The sequence below is a fragment of the Salvelinus alpinus genome, chromosome 15 (genome assembly GCF_045679555.1).
Source record: "Salvelinus alpinus chromosome 15, SLU_Salpinus.1, whole genome shotgun sequence".
Taxonomy (NCBI): domain Eukaryota; kingdom Metazoa; phylum Chordata; class Actinopteri; order Salmoniformes; family Salmonidae; genus Salvelinus; species Salvelinus alpinus.
In genome coordinates this window covers 36,466,919-36,493,136 of record NC_092100.1, presented here as the reverse complement: position 1 = coordinate 36,493,136, position 26,218 = coordinate 36,466,919, and the positions used below count along the sequence as shown (strand labels likewise).

Sequence of the window (26,218 nt, the reverse complement as noted above, 5' to 3'; positions counted from 1 at the left end):
TGAGGGTGTGTCCCTGAGGGGCTGTCCTGATTGGGTGAAACCCAGGGAGCAGTCTTGGTCGGCCATCTCTCTCCTCACTGAAATACACACCAGCCTTGAGCACGAGACAAACACTCTCACTGCCCTGGCCAAGAGGTACAAACACATCGACACACACACACCAATTCCACAATAACAGCCCTGACGAGAGGCAAGCACAACATTTTCCAGGTCCTGCAATAAGCCAATTACAACCTTGACTGTCAGATCGTGTCCTTCTTCCCCTGCAGACTGGACAGGGAAACCCTGCAGTTGATGGGTCTGTATGCCAGCCTGGCCACCATCAGAGCTCAGAGGGAGACACTGTCCCATGGTGCACTGCTGGCTGCCAGACAGGACTGGGAGACATGGTGAGGCCTTCATGACAACCACAATGGGAATAAGTCTCTGACTTTAATGTGTCAATGATTTCCTACATCTGCCTTGTTTCCAGGCCCAGGATTATAGGGTCCTGCAGGAGAGATCAGGCCCTGCTCTGGCTGCAGGAGGAGAAGGAGGAGGAGGAGGAGGAGGAGGAAGAGGAAGAAGAGGAATCCTCTGTCTTTGAACAACAGGTTATGTCTAGCATCTGTCAGTAACACTGCTGTTGCCTCTTTGTTTTACTGTTATATGCCCCCCTCCCGCCCCTCTCAGCTACTGGAGTTTGACCTCTAGCCTCTGACCTCTGACCAGGTGTTGCTGAGGTGTCTGGTACTGAATCAGGAGCGGGAGAGAAAGTGTCTGCTGAGGCTGCTGCACGGGGACTCTCCAGACAAGCTACAGGGCCCAGGAGAGCAGAAGTCACCTACAGAGGGTCAGTCTGTATATCAAATATAGCTAAATGACTGCTTTTATCTATCTGGATCTCTGCTATTATCTGTAATGTAATCAGTGATGTCCAGTAACCAGTTGTGTGACTGTGATCTGTGAGGTGTTGTGTTAGCAGAGTGGGTCCAGCAAAGGGAGGGGGCGCTGAGAGCGGGGTGTATGAGGAGGCTGAGACACACACACACCTTCCTGCTAACTCAGGCCCAAACACATGCCCAGCTCCAGTCCTGTCTTCAGCCCCAAACCCTGCCAGCACAGGGCCCTGCCCAGCCCCAGTCCCAACCCTCCCTCCAGCACCAGTCCCAGTGGGAAGGCTGTGCTCTGGTCCTGCTGGTTGAGCTGATGGATCTCCAGGAGGCCCAGGTCTCTGCAGTGCTGTTAACTCTACTGGACAGGGTCAGTCACAACACTGTGTTAAAATCAAAGCAACTTTCCATTGTGGCTACACTGGCAGTTCTATTTGGTTCACCATTTGAAGTGTGTGTGTGTGTGTGTGTGTGTGTGTGTGTGTGTGTGTGTGTGTGTGTGTGTGTGTGTGTGTGTGTGTGTGTGTGTGTGTGTGTGTGTGTGTGTGTGTGTGTGTGTGTGTGTGTATTGCGTCTGTGTCCAGGGTGAACAGCGCCTGCTGACCCTGATAGAAGAGTATGAGTCTGAACTCAGAGAGCCTCGTCTCTCCTGCTTGCTCACACTCCTCACCTCTAACCCCCGCCTGACCTCGGACCCCAACACACTACTGACTGCTGTTGACCCCTGCCTGGGGCCTTCTGACTCAATCTCAGTCCAGAACAACTCCTCAGCCTCCCCGCCCACAGACCTGACCAGAGGTGACACAGAACAACAACACACAGGGGACCTCTGCACAGGTAATACACAGACACACAGATCATTAAAAATGACACATCACATATTGTGTGTATGTGTGTCTCCAGGCTGTGGGACGGCCCTGGCTCCAGAGGACCTGCCCTATCTGGAGATCCTGTGTGTTTCAGACACCATCCACTCCCTCGACACACACCACACACCCTCTGCCTCCAATGGATTCTCTGCAGAGCGAGAGGTGTGTGAGGGACGAGAGGCGAGAGAGGGCAGCCACAGAAAGACTCCTCAGAGCTATGAGAAGCAGGGTTCTCTCATCACTCTGGCCTGGAGCAAACCACCGGATGGAGACACTGAGCAGCAGACAGGAACAGTAAGATATGCTACATTACCTCACACACAGATCTAGGATCAGAAACACTACCACACACCAGACCTGGCATAACTATAGTTTTAACTATGCTTAATGGAAAGTAACTATATTTCCAGGGGAACAAATAGATCCCAAAGAATGACTACTTTTCAAAATTATTTGAATACAGATTTGAGAAAGCAACAACATTTTCAAAATATCTGAATACAGATCTCAGCAATAGTTTTCTGAAACTATTGGGTTGATTGCCTTCAACTAATGGCAGGGCTGTATCTGGAACGGCATGTTGAAGATAGAAATATCTGAAAGTCATATTTGATCAACACAATACATTTCTATCTGAACTTTCTGTAACTGTCCATTCTCCTGAATGTCCATTGCCCCACGTGTACATAATCAAGTCAAATAAGTTGTGACGCTCAACTACTGTATGACTCTATCAACATGCCACTGAATCTGTCGAAAGCTGCAATGCATTTGATCATTTCGTAAAATACTTCAGAGTAATTCAAAGCCAATTGCAAACAATGCAAACAGCAAGTTGGATGCTTACAGAGCAAATTATACGATTGTTAAATCAACACTGAAAGTGTGGAGTCTGTGGACCCATATAGGCACTGAAACAGTGTTAAAATTAACACATTGCTTAGTGTAAAGTCTTATTTAAATATTTCCCAGAGTGCCTTGCCTTTCGAGTAAGTTGTAGAGTTACCACCCATGACTGTATTTGTTAGTGACAGAGACATGGTTGTTGCATTCATAAATGTTTATTTCTGTAGACTTCACAGAATAAGGTCTGAGGCAAATATATAAAATATATATATATATATTGCACAATACCACACATATTTCATAAGGCCTTATTTTGAGGGGCTGGATTTCAAATCAAATCAAATCAAATTGTATTTGTCACATACACATGGTTAGCAGATGTTAATGCGAGTGTAGCGAAATGCTTGTGCTTCTAGTTCCGACAATGCAGTAATAACCAACAAGTCATCTAACCTAACAATTCCACAACTACTACCTTATACACACAAGTGTAAAGGGATAAAGAATATGTACATAAAGATATATGAATGAGTGATGGTAGAGAACGGCATAGGCAAGATGCAGTAGAAGGTATAGAGTACAGTATATACATATGAGATGAGTAATGTAGGGTATGTAAACATAAAGTGGCAGAGTTTAAAGTAGCTAGTGATACATGTATTACATAAAGATGGCAAGATGCAGTAGATGATATAGAGTACAGTATATACATATACATATGAGATGAGTAATGTAGGGTATGTAAACATTATATTAAGTGGCATTGTTTAAAGTGGCTAGTGGTACATTTTTACATAATTTCCATCAATTCCCATTATTAAAGTGGCTGGAGTTGAGTCAGTATGTTGGCAGCGGCCGCTAAATGTTAGTGGTAGCTGTTTAACAGTCTGATGGCCTTGAGATAGAAGCTGTTTTTCAGTCTCTCGGTCCCTGCTTTGATGCACCTGTACTGACCTCGCCTTCTGGATGATAGCGGGGTGAACAGGCAGTGGCTTGGGTGGTTGTTGTCCTTGATGATCTTTATGGCCTTCCTGTGACATCGGGTGGTGTAGGTGTCCTGGAGGGCAGGTAGTTTGCCCCCGGTGATGCGTTCTGCAGACCTCACTACCCTCTGGAGAGCCTTACGGTTGTGGGCGGAGCAGTTGCCGTACCAGGCGGTGATACAGCCCGACAGGATGCTCTCGATTGTGCATCTGTAGAAGTTTGTGAGTGCTTTTGGTGACAAGCCGAATTTCTTCAGCCTCCTGAGGTTGAAGAGGCGCTACTGCGCCTTCTTCACAACGCTGTCTGTGTGGGTGGACCAATTCAGTTTGTCCGTGATGTGTACACCGAGGAACTTAAAACTTTCCACCTTCTCCACTACTGTCCCGTCGATGTGGATAGGGGGGTGATCCCTCTGCTGTTTCCTGAAGTCCACAATCATCTCCTTTGTTTTGTTGACGTTGAGTGTGAGGTTATTTTCCTGACACCACACTCCGAGGGCCCTCACCTCCTCCTGTAGGCCGTCTCGTCGTTGTTGGTAATCAAGCCTACCACTGTAGTGTCATCCGCAAACTTGATGATTGAGTTGGAGGCGTGCATGGCCACGCAGTCGTGGGTGAACAGGGAGTACAGGAGAGGGCTCAGAACGCACCCTTGTGGGGCCCCAGTGTTGAGGATCAGCGGGGTGGAGATGTTGTTACCTACCCTCACCACCTGGGGGCGGCCCGTCAGGAAGTCCAGGACCCAGTTGCACAGGGCGGGGTCGAGACCCAGGGTCTCGAGCTTGATGACGAGTTTGGAGCGTACTATGGTGTTAAATGCTGAGCTGTAGTCGATGAACAGCATTCTCACATAGTTATTCCTCGTCCAGATGGGTTAGGGCAGTGTGCAGTGTGGTTGTGATTGCGTCGTCTGTGGACCTATTGGGTCGGTAAGCAAATTGGAGTGGGTCTAGGGTGTCCGGTAGGGTGGAGGTGATATGGTCCTTGACTAGTCTCTCAAAGCACTTCATGATGACGGAAGTGAGTGCTACGGGGCGGTAGTCGTTTAGCTGAGTTACCTTAGCTTTCTTGGGAACAGGAACAATGGTGGCCCTCTTGAAGCATGTGGGAACAGCAGACTGGGATAAGGATTGATTGAATATGTCCGTAAACACACCAGCCAGCTGGTCTGCGCATGCTCTGAGGACGCGGCTGGGAATGCCGTCTGGGCCTGCAGCCTTGCGAGGGTTAACACGTTTAAATGTTTTACTCACCTCGGCTGCAGTGAAGGAGAGCCCGCAGGTTTTGGTAGCGGGCCGTATCAGTGGCACTGTATTGTCCTCAAAGCGAGCAAAAAAGTTATTTAGCCTGTCTGGGAGCAAGACATCCTGGTCCGCGACGGGGTTGGTTTTCTTTTTGTAATCCGTGATTGACTGTAGACCCTGCCACATACCTCTTGTGTCTGAGCTGTTGAATTGCGACTCTATTTTGTCTCTGTACTGGGACTTAGCTTGTTTGATTGCCTTGCGGAGAGAATAGTTACACTGTTTGTATTCGGTCATGTTTCCGGTCACCTTGCCCTGGTTAAAAGCAGTGGTTCGCACTTTCAGTTTCACGCGAATGCTGCCGTCAATCCACGGTTTCTGGTTTGGGAATGTTTTAATCGTTGCTGTGGGTACGACATCGTCAATGCACTTTCTAATGAACTCGCTCACCGAATCAGCATATTCGTCAATGTTGTTGTTGGACGCAATGCGGAACATATTCCAATCCGCGTGATCGAAGCAGTCTTGAAGCGTGGAATCAGATTGGTCGGACCAGCGTTGAACAGACCTGAGCGCGGGAGCTTGTTGTTTTAGTTTCTGTTTGTAGGCTGGAAGCAACATAATGGAGTCGTGGTCAGCTTTTCCGAAAGGAGGGCGGGGGAGGGCCTTATATGCGTCGCGGAAGTTAGTATAACAATGATCCAAGGTTTTACCAGCCCTGGTAGCACAATCGATATGCTGATAGAATTTAGGGAGTTTTGTTTTTAGATTAGCCTTGTTAAAATCCCCAGCTACGATGAATGCAGCCTCAGGGTGTGTGGTTTCCAGTTTACAAAGAGTCAGATAAAGTTCGTTCAGGGCCATCGATGTGTCTGCTTGGGGGGGAATATATACGGCTGTGATTATAATCGAAGAAAATTCCCTTGGTAGATAATGCGGTCGACATTTGATTGTGAAGAGTTCTAGATCAGGTGAACAGAATGACTTGAGTTCCTGTATGTTGTTATGATCACACCACGTCTCGTTAATCATAAGGCATACACCCCCGCCCCTCTTCTTACCAGAAAGATGTATGTTTCTGTCGGCGCGATGCGTGAAGAAACCAGCTGGCTGCACCGACTCCGTTAGCGTCTCTTGAGTTAGCCATGTTTCCGTGAAGCAGAGAACGTTACAATCCCTGATGTCTCTCTGGAATGTTACCCGTGCTCGGATTTCATCAACCTTATTGTCAAGAGACTGGACATTGGCGAGTAGTATGCTAGGGAGTGGAGCGCGATGTGCCCGTCTCCGAAGCCTGACCAGGAGACCGCTACGTTTGCCCCTTTTACGGCGTCGCATAGGGTCGCCGGCTGGGATCAGATCCATTGTATTGGGTGGAAGGCAAAACACTGGATCCGTTTCGGGAAAGTCATATTCCTGGTTGGAACGATGGTGAGTTGACGTTAATCTTATATTCAGTAGTTCCTCCCGACTGTATGTAATGAAACCTAAGATTACCTGGGGTACCAATGTAAGGAATAACACATAAAAAAACAAAATACTGCATATTTTCCAAGGAAAGCGAAGCGAGGCGGCCATCTCGGTCGGCGCCGGAAGTTGATACCCTAATACAGGGGCCAGAAACTATACACCATCTATCACATTGAACCAAAACCACACCCATCATTATTATATTTCCCAGCATGCTCTATGGCCGTTAGATAAAAAAAACATTGTTTCAATATCTATGTTTGTGCATGTATATTGATTGATTGATTAATCTTATGCGACACAAAGATAAATAAAATACTTTTTTCTAAACAAATCCAATCAAGTTAGTTAGATGTTTTTTGCAGCCCTTATTGAAATGTTTGTTTCAGTTTAAATGCCTTAGGTAATTATAATCCATACATTTAGCTCGTGTGGCCATTTATTGCCTACCTCATGCCTTTTGCACACATTGTATATAGATTCTCTTTTTTTTTCTACCATGTTATTGACTTGTTTATTGTTTACTCCATGTGTAACTCTGTGTTGTCTGTTCACACTGCTATGCTTTATCTTGGCCAGGTCGCAGTTGCAAATGAGAACTTGTTCTCAACTAGCCTACCTGGTTAAATAAAGGTGAAATAAAAAAAAAATGATAGGGGTAAAATGGTGTACAGGGGAAAAAAATAGTAATCGGAAGCTGAGGCTTTCTGAAAGCTTTGGTGCTTTCACCAAATTGTGCTGAAAAACCGTTATTTTGTCGGTGCTTCGTTATCTATTCACAATACACATTAGAGACATCTGTTGGTCAGCAATAAATAGCAGCGTGTGATCATTTCAAAAATATATTTTTAATCCATTTCATTATAATACAGTGGCGCACCGGTAAATCATTGCCTTTAGTAACCTATAGTCGGTTTGCATCTTACATTATGCTTCCCTTTTTCACCTTCAAGTTGATTATTTTTCAAAAACTGAATCTATAGCATTATTTAGGATGCTTAAGACAAAAGCTTATACTATACTAAATAAAAAGAATACTTGAACAACAGTGCAGACAAAACCATTTTCAAACTAGTGTGCCTTCAACGAGATTCAACCTTATACCTTTCACGTCCCTGAATGTTCCACACAGTCCCCTACTCTACCTGCTATGCTACCGGTCAGGTGAAACTTTATATACAAAATCCTAACTCTATTTGTTAGTACAGTGTCCAGTAGAGGACAGTGTCTGAAAGCAGCTTGGAATGGGAAAAAGCAGTGAAACCACGGCAAAATCAGTGGGATCTCGCATTTTGCAACACATGGGATGCAGTCCAAACACTTAAAAGAAACATCCTCGTCCACTTACCCTCACCTTATGCCCTTGGGGGAATCCCCGTCGGTCATCTTGGTGGGCGGTCCAAATGGTTAGCCAAGCAAGTTTGCAGCGTAAGCCCTCAACCCTCATTTTTAGTCGGCTTTGCGAGTGTACAATTATGTTCACTCCGGGGCCTGAATCTCCCCATAATTCAATTTGTGACGATTGTACATCCGCTAAGAAAAGTCAGCGAAGTGTATACTCGTCAGACGTCATGATACGTCATCAGAAGTGTCTTCTTAATTTGAAGGCTGAGAGGATAGGGTGTGTATTTTAAGTGTTTGGACCAGTATGAAAAAGCATGTGATCAAATGAAGCTTTGTATGTTATTGATGACGTACTTCTGATAAAGCGATTTCGACACATCCCTCATAGCTCCGGTATCAAATGTAACATCACTAGAAAAAAATGAGAAAAAAATGGAACATACAATAAGTAAATATGGAATGGGAGAATGAACAAGCCTTCTGGAAGATCTGATGAAGGAGAACATGGTGGATAGGAAAAAAAGTTGAAAATTAGAACATGTTTTGAGTGAATATGGAGTGGTGGATCACACAGAACTTTTGGAAAAGCTACAGAAGGAAATTGAACGTGACCAGAGTGAGGATGAATCAATTGTGGTGGCAGGTGCGGTGAAGATCGCCAAGTTTGAGCCTCGTCCTTATGATGACAAAGATTATTCTGGCCCAGTGGGAGTAAGATTTTTGGAGAGAAGGTATCGTTGCCTTGTGGCAGATCCATATGTGGTGTCAGGCTGGGTGGAGAAGAGGTTGGGTTGATGAAAGTGACTCGAAATGTAATCGTGTTGATGTTTTGCGTTTCTGCCGTTCAAAGGGAGCGTGCGCTCCGCGCCATGCGACTGGGGTCAAGAACTGTGTCTGCGGTCCAAACACTTAAAAGACACATCCTCGTCCACTTTCCATCGCCTTATGCCCTTGGGGGAATCCCCGTCGCCATCTTGGAGGGCGGTCCAAATGGTTAGCCAAGCAAGGGAAGTTTGCAACGTAATCCCCTCAGCCCTCGTTTTTAGTCGGCTTTGCGAGTGTACAATTATGTTCACTCCGGGCCCGAAACTCCCCATAATTCAATTTGCGACGATTGTACATCCGCTAACAAAAGTCTGCGAAAACTTAAAAACAACATCAATGGAGAAGTGAACATACAAGTGTAAGTAAAAACGAATGCAAATAAGTTAGAAATTGTGCTACTAATGCACATGACGGCACAAACACGTCTCATAAAAAGTAAATATGTTTTTGTTTGGTTAGCTTTTGGAAATTGTAGAAATAAAACATTTCCTTCTTCAGAAGTTCCGGCTAGGCAGGCTAACGTTAGGTAACTAATTAATTTGCTAGCTATCATACAGTAGGTGTATATTAATAATTATATATTTAATATAAGTAGACATGCACTCATAATTGACTGTAGCGCATACAAATCACCCACAAGCTACCAGTGGCTGAAAACACAATCATCGCGGGATGAATGGGTGCCGAATTTCCGGCCAAGGGTGGTCCATTTAAAAATCCTTCTTTCCTCACTCGCCCCTTGCCCTGCAAGTGTATACGCGTCAGACGTCATGATACTTCATCAGAAGTGTCCACTTAATTTGAGCTTTGGACCACAACCTGTGACTTGCTTTCCTATCTGGAGCAGGGCACGGTTGAAAGTAGTGGTAAGTGGAGTGGCGTTAAGTATTGAGGAGGATCAACTGAAGTTGAAGATTCCCGGTGTGACTCTCGCCGTTGGGTGCAATACAGACCCAGTGGAGAGCGTGGTGAAACAGAGAAAACACTGTCTGTACTACTGAGTTTTTCCATTACAGATTACAGTGTTTCAGTTGTTAAATTTATGGTCATGTGGCAGTAGTGTGCAAGAGGGAGATTCCTAGATGTGAGAAGTGTGCAGGAGGACTTGAGACAATGGAATGTGTATTATCGGTGGAAAAAGATGTGTGTGTAAACTGTATGAGTACCCATGGTGCTGGTTGTCAATTGTACCGCAGAAATGGAATATAAATCACAGAGGATAGATGTTGTGGAGGCAGCTGCAGAGAAGTACTTGGGTGTACGAGGTTTTACTGCATTAAATTTATACGATGTTTTGAACAATAGAGTCCCGTTCTCCCAGGCTGCTGGCCTGGAGTAGGATCAGGTAGGACCAAAGTAGTTGAATAGTGGTGAGGTTTTAATGGGTGCAGGTTTAGTTGGTAGGGCAGTTTTTCTCAACACATAATGAATTCATACTACAGAATAGTAGGCAGGAAAATACAGTAGTTGGCGCCATGCACCTTTAATATTTGTTTGCAGACCATCATAATACCGAAGAAGAACAATTCATACAATTTATGTAATAACCTCATTATTATGGAATTATAAAGCAATTTATTGTGTCATGACGTGGCGCTCTTTGGGTATAGCGTGCCTTCCCCCTCTCTCTCTCGCCTACACTCAGGCTGCTGTTATCTCAGGTCGTAAATTCCTGGAGGAGACTCTCTTCCTCATGGCCAGACAGTATATAGAGAGAAAAGGTTTCACAGGAGAACAGAACCTCTTCTCCAGCATAGAACTTGAGGACTTAACAATGTACATGTTTTGTAGAAGGTGTACACGGTCGGGGAAGAATCCAGCTACGACCGGTCCATTTCGTTTAATGTTTGTGAAACTAATGAGAGACAATACAGCAACATTACCATAACCCTGTTTATACAAGAGTCTCAGTTATGAGGCTTGCATCTAATTGTTGTATAAAATGAATGTAAAATGAATGAGTAAAGATGAAACTATTTGTGAAATTATGTAATGTGATTTTAAACTGTTTAATGAAGGAAACTCCAATTCCCTTGAGTTTAACTAAATCATTGGCCGGCCCCATGAGCACAGACATTAATCTGGCGTCATGGGACAGCCCCTTTCTGCTCTTCCGAATATAACCCCCACCGTAGGAATTTATCTTCAGACCATGCTTCTTTCACTTACGAGAGGGCTAAGGTTTGAGTAGAGACCATGCTTCTCTCAATTACGAGAGGGCTAAGTTTTGAGTAGAGACCATGCTTCTCTCAATTACGAGAGGGCTAAGGTTTGAGTAGAGACCATCTTACCTCGATAACCACGAGAGGGCTAAGGTTTCAGACGTTTGCTGAATTCTTAACCATACCACGTGGTTCAACTCTGAGACTATCGAACCGACAGAATAAGAACAAATCTTTGATACTAATTACTTGTCTGCAGCTAGGAATTCGGTACCATTGAACGCAAAGACCGACAACCGCCGAAACATCTATCTATAACAACATTTCTGAATGTTACTCTGAACTATCCATTCTAACCACAGCAGAGAGAGAGAGGACGGACAAACTCTCCAACAGAAACAAACTTTCCAACAGAGATCACGACAACACACTGAGCGTAAATATATATATATATATTGATTGCAATTATTCCTGAATGTTGGAGCGTTCATGTACAAAGGATTAGCATTTCAATTGTTATAATTATCAACTTTGTAGTGTCTTTTAACTTTCGCGCCCTCCTGAGTCCCTTTGTCTAACAAACCGCCATGCCGGTTTAGCCCACTAGGGAACATTCCCCTATCATTTCCTTGTAACCATACCTACTTATTTGTTTTGTGCATTTCTGTGATTATTTAGTTAGTAAATAAATGATTTAAGACAATTGATGTATGGATGACTCATAGTGAAGACTGGGTTCATGCAGATAACCAACAATTTACGATGTTTGGAATGAGACTAACGTGAGGTAAAGAAAAATTTATTGATTAGAAGACTAATTGATCAGATATTAAAATATATTAGGAAAATCATAACTTTGTGATCTGAATATTTTCCTTGGTGCCCCGACTTCCTAGTTAATTACAGTTACATGATTAATTTAGTTTAACTTCTTTGGGCTGCAAGCCCGAAGCCGGGCACAATATGACAACAGCCACTTCAAGTGCAGGGCGCGAAATTCAAAAGATATTTTTTATAAATATTTAACTTTCACACATTAACAAGTCCAATACAGCAAATGAAAGATAAACATCTTGTGAATCCAGCCAACATGTCCGATTTTTAAAATGTTTTACAGCGAAAACACCACGTATATTTATGTTAGCTCACCACCAAATACAAAAAAGGACAGACATTTTTCACAGCACAGGTAGCATGCACAAAACCAACCTAACTAACCAAGAACCAACCAAACTAACCAAGAAACAACTTCATCAGATGACAGTCTTATAACATGTTATACAATAAATCTATGTTTTGTTCAAAAAATGTGCATATTTGAGGTATAAATCAGTTTTACATTGCAGCTACCATCACAGCTACCGTCACAAATAGCACCGAAGCAGCCAGAGTAATTACAGACACCAACGTGAAATACCTAAATACTCATCATAAAACATTTCTGAAAAATACATGGTGTACAGCAAATGAAAGACAAGCATCTTGTGATTCCAGCCAATATTTCCGATTTATTAAGTGTTTTACAGCGAAAACACAATATAGCATTATATTAGCTTACCACAATAGCCAGAAACACAAGCCATTTACCAGCAGCAAAAGTTAGCGATCGTAACAAACCAGCAAAAGATATATAATTTTTGACTAACCTTGATAAGCTTCATCAGATGACAGTCCTATAACATCAGGTTATACATACACTTATGTTTTGTTCGAAAATGTGCATATTTAGAGCTGAAATCAGTGGTTATACATTGTGCTAACGTAGCATCTTTTTCCCAGAAAGTCCGGATATTTTTATGACACTCAACTATTCTGACCAAATAACTATTCATAAACGTTACTAAAAAATACATGTTGTATAGGAAATGATAGATACACTAGTTCTTAATGCAATCGCCGTGTTAGAATTCTAAAAATAACTTCATTACGACATCCAGCTTAGTTATAGCGAGAGAGTGCCCAAAATCTGGGCGCAAACTAATAGTACAACATGTTCGACAGATATATGAAATAGCATCATAAAATGGGTCCTACTTTTGATGATCTTCCATCAGAATGTTGTACAAGGGGTCCTTTGTCGGGAACAATCGTTGTTTGGTTTTAGAATGTCCTCTTCTCCAGTCAATTAGCACGGAAAGCTAGCAAAGTGGCGCGAAGCTCTCCTTCGTGAACAAACGCAGACAAAGCAACACGCCTAACGTCCCGAAAAAAATTCAATAATCTAATAAAACTACATTGAAAAAACATACTTTACGATGATATTGTCACATTTATCAAATAAAATCAAAGCCGGAGATATTAGTCGTCTATAACGACAGCTTTACAGAAGGCAATACCAGGTCCCTTCTCGCGCGTTCCAGAAAACAGGAAATTGGGGTCACGTCATGCCAAGAGCTTTTATTCGACCTCAGATCATGTTATACACTCCATTTCTTCTCTCACTGCCTGTTGACATCTAGTGGAAGGCGTATGAAGTGCATGTATACTAATAAATATCAAGCACATTTATAGGCAGGCCCTAGAACAGAGCATCGAGTTCAGATTTTCCACTTCCTGTCAGGAAGTTTGCTGCAAAATGAGTTCTGTTTTACTCACAGATATAATTCAAACGGTTTTAGAAACTAGAGAGTGTTTTCTATCCAATAGTAATAATAATATGCATATTGTACGAGCAAGAATTGAGTACGAGGCCGTTTGAAATGGGCACCTTTTATCCAGGCTACTCAATACTGCCCCTGCAGCCCAAACAGGTTAATCACGTAATAATAATTACAGAGAATTTTTTATAAAAATAAGTCTTCAGTGTAATGATGCCAAAGACACGACACTAGCTAAATCCTATGTAACAACAATGTTGCTATTGTTATGATCAAAAAATTACTACAGATGTATAAGAAATTGATGTCAAGTGTTACTGTATTACCGTATGTCTCACTTATTTTGAAAATATGTTGTCATTTTGAAGCTGCAAACGTGGTCTAGTCTAATGTTGAGGTGATTCAATGTACCTCAAGTATTTAATTCTAGCTATAGTCTATATCAAGATTCATATATAAGAACCCTCCAAACCATATGCTTATGATAATATATTTAGACTAATTCAACTACAGTGCCTTCAGAAAGTATTCATACCCCTTGACTTATTCCAAATGTTGTTGTGTTACAGCCTGAATTCAAAATGTATTACATTCACATTGACTCACCCATCTACGCACAATACCCCATAATGACAAAGTGAAAACATGTTTTTAGAAATCTTAGCAAATGTATTGAAAATGAAGGTGAAGTTTCACCTTCCAACAGGACAACAACCCTAAGCACACAGCCAAGACAACACAGGAGTGGATTTGGGACAAATCTCTGAATGTCCTTGAGTGGCTCAGCCAGAGCCCAGACTTTAACCCAATCTAACATCTCTGTAGAGACCTGAAAATAGCTGTGCAGCGACGCTCCCCATCCAACCTGACAGAGCTTGAGAGGATCTGAAGAGAAGAATAAGAGAAATACCCAACAAGACTGGAGGCTGTAATCGCTGCCAAAGGTGCTTCAACAAAGTACTGAGTAAAGGGTCTGAATACTTTTTTTTCATTTGTAATAAATTTGCAAAAATGTATAGAAAACCTGTTTTTGCTTTTTCATTATGGGGTATTGTGTATAGATTGATGAGGGGGGAAAACAATTGTATCCATTTTAGAATAGAGCTGTAACATAACAAAATGTGGAAAAAGTCAACGGGTCTGAATACTTTCCGAATGCACTGTATATAAACTATATTTGGCCCAGGTCCGTCTCACACACAGATCTAGGATCAGAAACACTGTCACACAGAGATCTGAACTGTGTATTCTTTGTGTTGTGGTTCTGTAGGTCATGTCTACTGCAACAGAGCAACAAGAGGAAGTGGGTGAGGTGAGTGTGCACTGTGACACACACAACACCCCCGGATACACACACTATGACGCACCTGGACACAAACACTACAACAACACAACCAGAGACACAGACCAGGTGAAGGTGTTGGACTCGTCTCTGTCACAGTACAGCTCTGAGGTTGAACAGCTCTTACCACCTACAGACCAGCACCCCACCACGGGCCAGGTAGTCTATGTTAGTCTCTCTAAGATTCCGTCTGGCTCTCAGATTCCATGTGGCACTCTTAAGATTCTGTTTGGCTCGCCAATGTTCCATCTGGCTCACTAAGGTTCAGATTATAACTGTGATGACTGTGTGTGTTGCAGAAGGAGTTGGTGATGGAGCAGTCAGAGAAGGCAGAAACACTTTCTAATGTGCCCACACACACACCTATCACACACACTCTGCCCCCTGAGCACACACACACTGAGGAGCCTCCAACATGGGGCAGAGCCCAGCAGGACGCTGAGAGAAGGCGCGGAAGTCCACCTGTCGATGAGGAACACACTGATGACCTCACTGCTTTGGGAGCCAATGGAAGTGCTTACCCGCGCTCTGTGGGAGGGGAGAGGGAGGACATGACAGAGCTCTGGGCCCTGAGTAGACCTGCACCCCTTACATCAGCCCAGGAGACCCTCAACACCCCACACACTACTCTAGAGGGAGACCGAACAATGGAGGGAGAGAAAACAATGGGGAGTGTGATGGAGAGAGAGAGGACATTGGAGCCGGTCTCTATGATGGAGAGAGAGAAAACGATGCGCAGCTTGGTGGACCTGCAGAGGAAGGTGGAGCAGAAACAACAGCGAGACAGAGAGAGACAATTACTGAGGGTGAGACAACTACTGAGAGTGAGACGGAGGGGGGGTGATCAAGAGAAGGGAGAGAGAAAGAAGGAATGGAATAGACAGGGACAACTACTGAGGGTGTGTGAGAGAGCAAGAGCGATGTACAGAGGGTGGGTTTTAGAAAGAAAGGCACAGAACAAAGGAAAAAAAATATTATAAAAGAGATATGTCACTAAGGCATGTGACTACTTCCTGTGTGTCAGGTCCAGGAGCGGCTGTCAATCATTCAGAACAAGAAGTCCCAGGAAGACCTGATGGGCCTCAGACAGACTGACAGACTCCGACACCTCACACATAACCTGCCCCAGGTGACAAACACACACATAACCACATGTAATATACCCCATTGTCAGGCATTGGAGGGGGTGTGTGATTCTGGACTGTGTGTTTCTGTCAGGCGGATAAGAGCCAGCAAAAGACAGTGGTCAGAGAGAGACTGGAGCAGCTGAGGAGAGAACGCTCCTATGTCATGCAGTCCAAACGAGACAGGTAACACACACACACACAATATGTAAGAGATACAGGTAACAAACCAGACTGGTGTCAAGTTCCACCTTTCACTCGTTCTTTATTCCCATCTCTTTCCCTTTTGCTCTCCCTCCTCCCAGGAATACAGCAGGCTTCAAGGAGCTGCTGGGTCCAGTGAGACTCCACAGTGCAGAGACAGACGACACTGCTGACTCACTTAGGCTAGCCACCAGCACAAGCTAATTATGCTATTATGCTACACATCTGTCTCACTAGAAATCTGATAAGTATTGCTGGTTAAAGTCCCGCCCCGGCTGTTCCCCCCTCAATCTGTCATTCACTACACTACTACCCAACCTGTTTACAAGCCACATTAGCCAGTTCTGGCTTCTTCTGTCATTGGCTTATACTGTAGCCTGATGGTAAGTGGATGAACACAAAAACAGAGCTGATGGTGACAGTTTATTATACAGTTTAATTGTCATCCTAACAAAAAATGAGCATCATCAACAATAATAACATCATTTACTAAATAAAGCCCCTGTCTGTAGCGTGTCCCTCCAGTGGCCTATATAGTATATATACAGTGACAGTCAGATGACTACATCTCTACAGTTTAAAGTAGCCTCCTATCCACTCCATCTGTACTGATCTGACAGAACGACATGAGAAAGGAAATCCATGTGTGGCCTAGTAACACCATGCTGCTTTCACCTGGATCATGTTCAATAGTGCACACTAATGCAAAATGTTGAAACAGGAAATTATTGTTTTTCCAGGTAGTGTTCCAAAACATTTGTGCCAACTGACCATGACCATGCTGTCTTGTCCCATCAGTGCAGATGAAGAACAGGAATTTGGATAGGAGGGAAGGAGGCAACTGTAGAGTATTGAGATGTGACCGTGCACAGGGGCTGGGGTTGGTATTTACAGAGCTAAGGGAATGGAAGTTGAGATGGCATGTGTGACAGTTGTACTGGCATGGAAAGTTGTGTATAATGCACAGGTCAGAGGTTAGGGGTCAGGGGCTTAATGTTACATGGTCAAGGTGGGAGAGAAGTTCAACACATTCAAATGTTTTTATCTTTAATTGAACATAAAACGAGGTCTCCACTCACACTGGCGATACACACAGAACACACACCGCTATGAGCAGAGAAGCCAGAACATTCTACAGCAGCTCACACACACCCAGCTACTAAATCACACACACACACACTCAGTTTAGAGTATGCTACTCAAGACACAAGCTCTGTGGTCACACGCACGCATGCGCAAAAGCACAATCCTCACAGAAGAGAAACATGTTTTTTTCTGACAAAGGTAAATAAGCCTAAAGATTCAAGCTATTTGATTGGTGGAGAGAAATCTGAACCAGGTAGTCCCGAGGTGCCTCAGCGATGGGAGACGTTTGAGCTTACAGGAAGCAATACAATAGCTTTCTGTGTGGCACAGCAGGCCACCGTGTAGACCAGGGGCTATGGTAGGTCTGTGTTAAATGTGTTTTCAGCATGCGCTGGTGTGTGACTAAGACTAGACTACGACACTGAAGCCTGTTAGAAGATAAATTAATAATTTCACTAGACAATATTTTCATTTTGTACACAAGGTTCCCAAATGACAATGTTTCCAGACAGATGTAGAGCCTACAAACATAAGATGTCAAATGGCCACTAAACACCCATCACAGCCTGCTGACCACACTCAAACACTGATTGGCTGATGGAGGAATGAAGAGGATGGAGGGTCCTGATGGGACCTGGGGGAGGGGCAGTGGAGGGGTGCCCTTCCCTCCGAGTACTCAACAGATGGGCACACAGACCAGCGAGAGAAGGGTGTGTATGTATTCAGTCTACTGGTGGGCACACTGTACCCCTGGGCCATGTGGTCCACCCTCCTCATCAGAGCTGTCGTTGTAAGCCTCTCTCCTGGCCCCCGCTGACCCCTGACCTCTGACCTCACAGTCCTGGAGGTCAACCTCTTCCGCCTCCGATGAGATAACTGGAACCTCCGCACGCCCAGGCAGCAGATCCTCCAACTCCTAAAAATACAGGCAAAACACACATTCTGCATATCTCAGTACCAGGTTAACCGGTAATAGCCGTCTTTTGGATGATACAAAAATGTAATCGGTATATAGGTTAATTTGCATAATTTAGTGTAATTAAATTGGCGGTGTATTTTTGTTAGTTTCAAGATTATTATTTACACACGCACAGCATACAGAGCCAAGTTTATGCAGAAAATTGGACAGACAGTGCAAGAGCTGCTGCTACAGCTCCTGTTGCTGCTGGAGTGAAACATGCTTTTATAAGCCCAATCATTGCACAACAATTCTAAATGAATTCATGTGTTAAAAACTGTTTTGATAGCCACCATTACAAATAGGTACTATTTTTATTTCTCAACTGGTAATTGAAGTGCACTTCCCATTCAAGTGCATATACAGTGCATATACAGTGCCTTCAGAAAGTACTCACATGCTAACTTTTTCCACATTTTGTTGTGTTATAGACTGAATCACCTTTGTTAAGTGATTGTTTGACAATCAGATGAAAACATCATGACTGGTTGTGTTTATGCCACGTTAAAAGGCATTTGCCGCGTGTCCATAGGGCTAGAGGAAGCTAACAGGATGACTACACCGCGAGCGTTGCAAAATAAATTTTGAAATCTATGTTACTCAATTATTACACCCACACCGCTTGCGTGCGCCAACGAGCATCTGTGTAGCCAAGGGCTAAAATAGAAAGCCATTCTATTTCTGATGCAGATTGCGCTGCAAGTCCTGCCTCTCCCATCTCCTCATTGGTTTATAGAAGCAGGTACCCACGTGCCATCTCCTCATTGGTTATACCCATGTGGGTGACTGAAAGACGAACGAGGTCAGTGGCAGTAATGCACCTAATTTATTAAAGTTACCAATATAAAGTCAAGTCAATAGAAGAAAAAGCCTGGAAGGAAGAGAGATGACTAAAAACGAGTCGGTTGACCGTTTTATATGTGGATTAATTGTCGGAGTAGAGGACCATGAGCATTTCAGGTAAAATAACAACTCAATGTTTATATCCTAGGGCAAATTAGCTAGCAACAGCAAGCTAGCTAAATAGGACAAATTAGCTAGCAAGTGCAAGCTAACTAGCTAAATTACCATAAATGTTTAATGCTTTTTGACCTGTCCCCAAATTCATATAATTGGTTCAGAGTTTGTTTTGATATTTTAACCTGCGTGTCGTGATCTCGTTTGGTGTGTGGGGACACAATAAATGTATGCACGATGGCGCACGCGCGCAGCCGGTTTGGGTTCCGTGTAAGCGTTCCCTAAGGTAAATTGAATTAAAATTGCCAAAATGATATCGCCTAATTAGCTTACTACTGCCTATACATAAATAAATAAAATCATTCAAAATAGGCAACACAAAATAGACTACTACAACAGATAGCATGATATGGCCACAGAGGATCATTAGCTTAAAAAAAAAAAAGACGAAGAAGCTGGATTGCTTCATCGCATAACCTGAATTTGGAAGGGCCCGCAATTTGGGCAGCGCACGCTGCAAATACCAAATAGAGGATGATGGCATTGCGACTCAGTGAAAAGCAGAGACCCACCCTGGCATATCGCAATATTTAAAAATACAATTGCGGAAGAACTATTTGGAAAGCAAATGGCTATTGATGTAAAGAGATGGCAATGAAAAGCTTCCAATCTGTCTTTTAGTTATCAAAATTCTTAACTTAATTGAGCGAACAGTAGCCTGTCATATTGGCACTAGCGGAGAACATCTGCCATTTTCCCTCCCGGTGAGTGCGTATATTCACCATCTTTGTCATTGGGTCAGCGCCACTTGTTTGTTTTTGGACAATAATTTCCTCAATATTGAGGACAATAACAACCCAATATTGTTAATCAACCAGGTTGTCATTGAAATACTTATAAAGCAGCCTTACGTTAATGCCAATGCTGTTTTCTATGCATGTTTTCACTTAATACTTTGGGATACTGGTGCTGTGTCGGAGTTGGAGTAAAAAGCTGTATTTGTCAGATTTGATGAATATATAAATGTTGGGAAAGAAGACCTGTAAAACAAATCTGTTTGGTTTAAATTTATACTTAGGCTATTGTAACAAGGCATATGCCAGCATTGTTGGCTAGACTTTCATGGCAATGGCCATTAGAGTTCACTTTTCCACGTATGAGCCCTGGTTAGAGTCCCTATTGCAGCTTTCACTTTATTCCGCTATATTGGTGGCAGCGTTGGGATCACCTCCAGCTCACATCTAGTTATGTGATCTAGAGGTGGGAAGCATTTGGTTTTTCAACATTGTGTTGGGTGTAATTACATTGATATATCTAGTGAACAATGGATAAGCAACAATGGGAGTGACAAATAGAAGTAGTCACTACAGGTGTGATCAAGCCTTACATCCAAGTTGCCTGAAGCTGAATGGAAAGTGCTATGCTCTGACCAGTTATTCAGAAGAAAATCCTCTGTGACGGTCAAATTTGCATAAGTTAACTTATCAGTGTGGACCCAAAACAAACACATTCTACACATTTACAAACTACCTGTTTAAAGTGTAATTATAACCATGGTGATCTTTTGTTACTAAAACTTATATATCTAATAACCTGACGATGATCCACATCATACCACCCGAGAGACTGAAAAACAGCTTCTATCTCAAGGCCATCAGACTGTTAAACAGCCACCACTAACATTTAGCGGCCGCTGCCAACAAACTGACTCAGCTCCAGCCACCTTAAAAATGGGAATTGATGGAAATTATGTAAAAATGTACCACCAGCCACTTTAAACAATGCCACCTAATATAATGTTTACATACCCTACATTACACATCTCTTATGTATATGTATATACTGTACTCTATATCATCTACTGCATCTTGCCATCTTATGTAATACATGGACCACTAGCCACTTTAAACTATGCCACTTTATGTTTACATACCCTACAGTACTCATCTCATAGGTATATACCGTACTCTATACCATCTACTGCACCTTGCCTATGCCGTCTGTACCATCACTCATTCATATATCTTTATGTACATATTCTTTATCCCTTTACACTTGCGTGTATAAGGTAGTAGTTGCGGAATTGTTAGGTTAGATTACTTGTTGTTATTACTGCATTGTCGGAACTAGAAGCACAAGCATTTCGCTACACTCGCATTAACATCTGCTAACCATGTGTATGTGACTAATAAATTTGATTTGATTTGATTTTATGGGCAGACAAATAATGTAAGCTTGTTATGCAGCAAAACACAACTATCCTTTTTTTAGGATGCAGACCAGTAATATGAATCACTGTTGATCCATCCTGTTCTGATCTAATGAGATGGATGTAGGATTTTCTACGTCCTAGAATCGAGGCCTTTCACAGTCATGAAGGACATTGGCTCTTCTTGATTCTCATTGGCGAAGAATGAACTCAAGTTAGGGGTCAAACTCTCCTATACCACTTTGCCCAACATGTTATATCCCAGAGGTTGAAAATAAACCCTTTTTAAGGGGATATAACTTGTATCATTATTATAGGGCTATGAAAGCCATAGCCTAATGGCTTCAGACTGAGAATGTCTCACTATTTATTTACGGAGAGCAATTTCTGTTTTATAACAAGTAGTATCCATTTATCTACAGTAGTGTGTTAATTAATTATTTCTTTCTTGGAAATACAGAATATGTATAAAATGCCAAATATACCAAAAGCTAAATCAAGCAGAGATTTACAACTATTTAACCATGTTAATCATTAATGAAACATGCAAACTACAAAAATGTAACCAAAGATAATGAATACATGACAACTGTAGCATTGAAGGCAAGGAAGTCAGCAAGCATCTGGCCTCCCTTGATTTAAAAAAAAGTATACAAAAACTTGCCAATCAGCGTTGAGCTAAACTGAGCAAGCTCAATTGTGAATGGTCGAGGAGCACCCAAAAAAAAGTGTCAGGGGAAGCTAGCTTGAATTATGGCGTCACTCCTATCAAATCCCATTGAAAACACACATCATTGACAGAAAAACTTGAATTGCTGCATCTCCTTGTGTTGTTATCCTCCGGTAGCTGGCTAGCTAGCTAAAATTGGGCCTTTCCTAAATTAGCCTTGGATGGAGATAGTGATTTGGACTTGTGGTTTTGCTTAATTCTATGTACTGGCCAATGATTATAACGGCTATTCTGATCCAACCATTAATTCATACATTGTTGTGCCCCTGGCCTGAGAGGATGGAGGTTCAATATGTAGCTAGATAAGGTAATTATTTCATAAAGACTTCCATATAACATTGAAACCTATTTCACTCATGTTCTACTCCCCAAATTTATTTTTAGCCTAGGCCTACTGGTTGTATGAATTTGGGATCTATCGCCCCACAACTGTCCCAGAGTCTGTTTGGGATAGGCCATTTCTTTCTCGCACAGAATGACAAGCTGACCAATAGAAAAAGTAAACTGTTCTACTATGGGGGATAGTAGATTGACATAGACTAGTGATTTTGCTGTTCATTACTCATCTTATTGTGCATCGGAATTCGGTAAGAAGGATGCACATAGTTGCATCCTCGACTTGTTCTGTTAAAATGAATTACCATAATCTAAATGTGATTTCTGTCATTCTGAGCACTGTGGGTGGACGGCCTAATTAGGTTATGCACCCAATGCATATGGGACTGGTAAATTTCTCAAATGTACGATATATTAAAATTCTGCCAGTCAAATGTCCGGCGGCGCTACATTTTCCTAACGGAAACCCTGCTCAGTACGATCATGTAGACAAAGTGATGGTTGAGACAATGTGTGATGTCCTGGACTGTGAACTAAATGGTTGGACACCTTAGGCAGGCCAGTTGGTTCTTAGAGGTACTTACAGAGAGTTTCTCAGGACTGATCCAGTTGTTTTCAGGGAACTGGATGTCAAACTTGATGAACAGATCTCCCTTCTCAAATGGGTTCCTGTACTGAGGCATCCCCTCTCCCTTCACCACCCGTATACAACCTGACACAAACAATCATCAATTTAATGATACAGGTCGGACCAAATAGATATATACTTGAGGTGATGTGTGTGTTTTACCTGGCTCTATAACCTTGCCGGGGGGATATTTGACAGCGAGCTGGCGTCCGTCAAGGTGTGTGACTGCTAGTTGGAAGCCACACAGAGCCTCCACCAGGCCGATACGCTGCGTCATGTGAAGGTCATGGCCGTCACGACGGAACCCCTGCAGAACACACACACACACACTTAACACTTTCTCAGCACTTTGAACTGCTCTGAATGACAAGTGGGCGAGAGTTTCAGGAATGTCTCAAACTCAGAAGGTGTGAATTGAGGGCCATCTTCATGGAGGAATCGAAGGAATTTCCGAACACATCACTTGAAGAGGTTTCCAGTAGTTTGTTTAAGTCTTCAAGTACTCTCTGCTACAATGTGTGTGTGAGAGTGTGTATATTACCTCATGCTCCTTCTCCTGTAGGACCAGTAGTATGTCTCCAGGCTCAGTGCCTGGGGCCTGGTCAGCCTCTCCTGTGAAGCTGATCTTCTGGCCGTGTTTCATGCCTTTATCAACATGGACCTCCAACAGCTTGGTCTCCTTGTTCACCTTACGACCCTCACACTTCTTACAACGGTCCTTCTCACTGATCACCTCCCCTATACAAAAACATCAAAAGGATTAGTTTCCTATAAAAAAATGTGTTTCAAAAGTGTATTCATAAAATTGCAGACTATGTGAATGTGTGTGTGTTTTCCTACCCTCTCCGTTGCAGTCTGTGCAGACTGACTGCATCTGTTGGACCATGCCAGGAGCCAGCTGTCTGATCATGATCCTCATGCCTCTCCCTCTGCAGGCCACGCACTTCTGCACCGCCCCCGCCTTACCCCCCGCACTGGAGACAGACCAAAGTGAGGAGAGTAAAGTATCACATTAAACAATATAGCTCATGTTAAAGATGTGATTTATTTCAAAAAGTGGAGTAGCTCAGCAACTACTAACATTGATTTTCACATTAAATACATTCTTTAAAAGTGTGTAAACTCACCCATTGCAGGAAGCACACAGGACATTCTTGCTGAGCTGTAGTTTGGTTGTTTTACCATTGTAGAGGTCTTCCAGTGATACTCTGTGTTAGAAAGGTAGGCAGGGTTAGGTAAGGCATAACCAACAATGTCTGGATGGAAGACTAGAGAAGTGAAGGGAGAGTAACTGTCACTCACTTGAGGGGGTGCACCATGTCCTCTCCTCTCCTGCGTCCCCCGTTGCGTCCTCCCCCTCCACGTCCCTGCCCCCCCATAAAGCCAAACAGCCCCCCTCCAAAGATGTGGGAGAAGATGTCGTCCATGCCAGCCCCTCCACCACCTCCCTCCCGCAGCCCCTGCTCTCCATAGCGATCATACAGCTCCTTCTTCTCTGGATTGGTCAGCACCTCATAAGCAAAACTGATCTCCTTAAACTGGGAGAAAAGGGGTGAACTATTAGGGACCTGCCATTCTTTATCATAACTACCTCCCACAGACATTCTACAACCTCAGGTGACATTTTCCCACTGTTTACTTTAAATCTGCATGAACAATCCCCACATGCAGTTGTCTCACAGATACTCCTCTCCCAATGCAATAATCTAACGTGGTTTACTTTCCTCTCCTCCTTCATCTGCACTGATGTTACACAGGTCAGTTGAGAGATGCAGAACATGCTGGTTGGGAATTAGCTTTCACCTGCCAGTTATCTCAAGTCAGTGCTGTATATGAAGCAGATGAGACCAAGAGAGAGAAGGAGCCTCTACAGACTAGCCAGGTGCACTCCTGCTCTAGAGAGGAGGCCATTTGACTAATACCAAAGTCAATTAATACCCATCTTAGTTACTGCTCAATATAGATAGGCCTGTGTAATGGTACTACCATGGCTGGTGATCGTGATGTGGCGTGATTAGCGTGTTATGATTCGTTGTGTGCTGTGTCACATGTTGTGTGTATAACCACCTCTCTCTTACCTTGTCCCCGGCATCTGGGTTCTTATCAGGGTGGTACTCTTTGGCCAACTTGCGGTATGCCTGCACACAAAAGAAACAACTACTTCAGTTACTGTTACCTCTGAGGAAGTACAGTTCCCGCTCAGCCCAGTCAAAACTGTTCGCTGCTCTGGCACCCCAATGGTGGAACAAACTCCCTCACGACGCCAGGTCAGCGGAGTCAATCACCACCTTCCGGAGACACCTGAAACCCCACCTCTTTAAGGAATACCTAGGATAGGATAAAGTAATCCTTCTAACCCCCCCCACCTCTTTAAGGAATACCTAGGATAGGATAAAGTAATCCTTCTAAAGCCCCCCCCCCCTTAAAAGAGTTAGATGCACTATTGTAAAGTGGTTGTTCCACTGGATATCATAAGGTGAATGCACCAATTTGTAAGTCGCTCTGGATAAGAGCGTCTGCTAAATGACTTAAATGTTAAATGTTAACTGTCTCTGGGCTGTTATAGGGCCAAAATGTTTCTAACTGCGTAGCTTTACACTGCTGCTGCCGCAAGACCAACACTTTGTGAATCTGAAAATCTTCCAGCTAGCTAATAGTCTAACCAGAAATTCTGATCGTATGTACTAACCGGCTAGCTAACACATAGCCTAACTAGTACCTCTATGGTTCTACGCTGACAGATTTGTTTCCTCACGCTAACGTTAAGCCAGCTAGCCACTGCAGCTAACTTCGAGCAGCAATCTGCAGCGCATCGTCTAGCAACGATCTGACTCTGTCTGGGATAACGAATGTTACTTTCTATGCATTAAGGAAGGCCTAACGTTAGTTTCCCATGTATAAAATACATCTAACCAACTTCCTAACAGCTAACTAACTGTCTAGCTACATTAGATCGAGTTGTCAATCAGAGAAAGACATTGCTAGCTTTTCATTATATCAATTATTTTCTCCAGAAATATCCGCTGTCTAACTCGCAAGGCTAGTTAGCTTAGCATCTGAACAGTGTTGGCAAGGCCACACCAACCCAGTTTTGCTGTCTAATTAATCACCAAAATGTCTGTGTAGGCACTGTGGTGGTGTTCTTTTTTAACAATAATAACACCTGTCGCGTACCTTCTTTAGCTCGTTTTCGGAAGCGGAGGGTGAAACTCCGAGGATGTCGTATAGCTTGGTATCCACAACGTTGGCCATAATGCTATCTATCTAGGGCTACACACAGAGAAAGACCTGCGGAATTGCGGTTGAAAGGAAACCAGAGAAGACAAGCCGGGTGGAAACGTCATACGCAATGCGTCAATTTGGGTCAGCGCGCTGTCAGTCAGCTGATATGCTCCAGAGAGATAGCAGAGATGATGAGAGTCATGACGTACC

The 26,218-nt window shown here is 43.3% G+C and overlaps 2 protein-coding genes across 3 annotated transcripts; one reads left to right on the top strand and one right to left on the bottom strand.

Annotated features, from left to right (window-relative positions):
* LOC139539984 (uncharacterized) lies at positions 1–16,568 on the top strand. Of its 2 annotated transcripts, none has more exons than XM_071343449.1 (11): positions 1–135; positions 270–389; positions 473–593; positions 712–1,242; positions 1,457–1,709; positions 1,776–2,035; positions 14,483–14,524; positions 14,854–15,360; positions 15,579–15,683; positions 15,773–15,864; positions 15,984–16,568. In XM_071343449.1, exons 4-11 carry the CDS (start codon positions 1,006–1,008, stop codon positions 16,084–16,086), a joined length of 1,599 nt encoding a protein of 532 aa, XP_071199550.1. In that variant the 5' UTR covers positions 1–135; positions 270–389; positions 473–593; positions 712–1,005; the 3' UTR covers positions 16,087–16,568. The 2 variants fall into 2 exon arrangements, with proteins under 2 accessions (XP_071199550.1, XP_071199548.1); XM_071343447.1 differs by having other exon boundaries at positions 14,483–14,713.
* On the bottom strand, positions 16,299–26,173 carry LOC139539985 (dnaJ homolog subfamily A member 2-like). Its single transcript, XM_071343450.1, has 9 exons — positions 25,961–26,173; positions 24,865–24,924; positions 24,089–24,324; positions 23,914–23,994; positions 23,627–23,760; positions 23,328–23,524; positions 22,949–23,093; positions 22,743–22,870; positions 16,299–17,884 (listed from the first exon to the last, which is right to left on the bottom strand). The coding sequence occupies exons 1-9, from the start codon at positions 26,036–26,038 to the stop codon at positions 17,696–17,698; spliced, it is 1,248 nt and encodes a 415-aa protein (XP_071199551.1). The 5' UTR covers positions 26,039–26,173; the 3' UTR covers positions 16,299–17,695.
* Between the last annotated feature and the right edge of the window lie 45 nt (positions 26,174–26,218).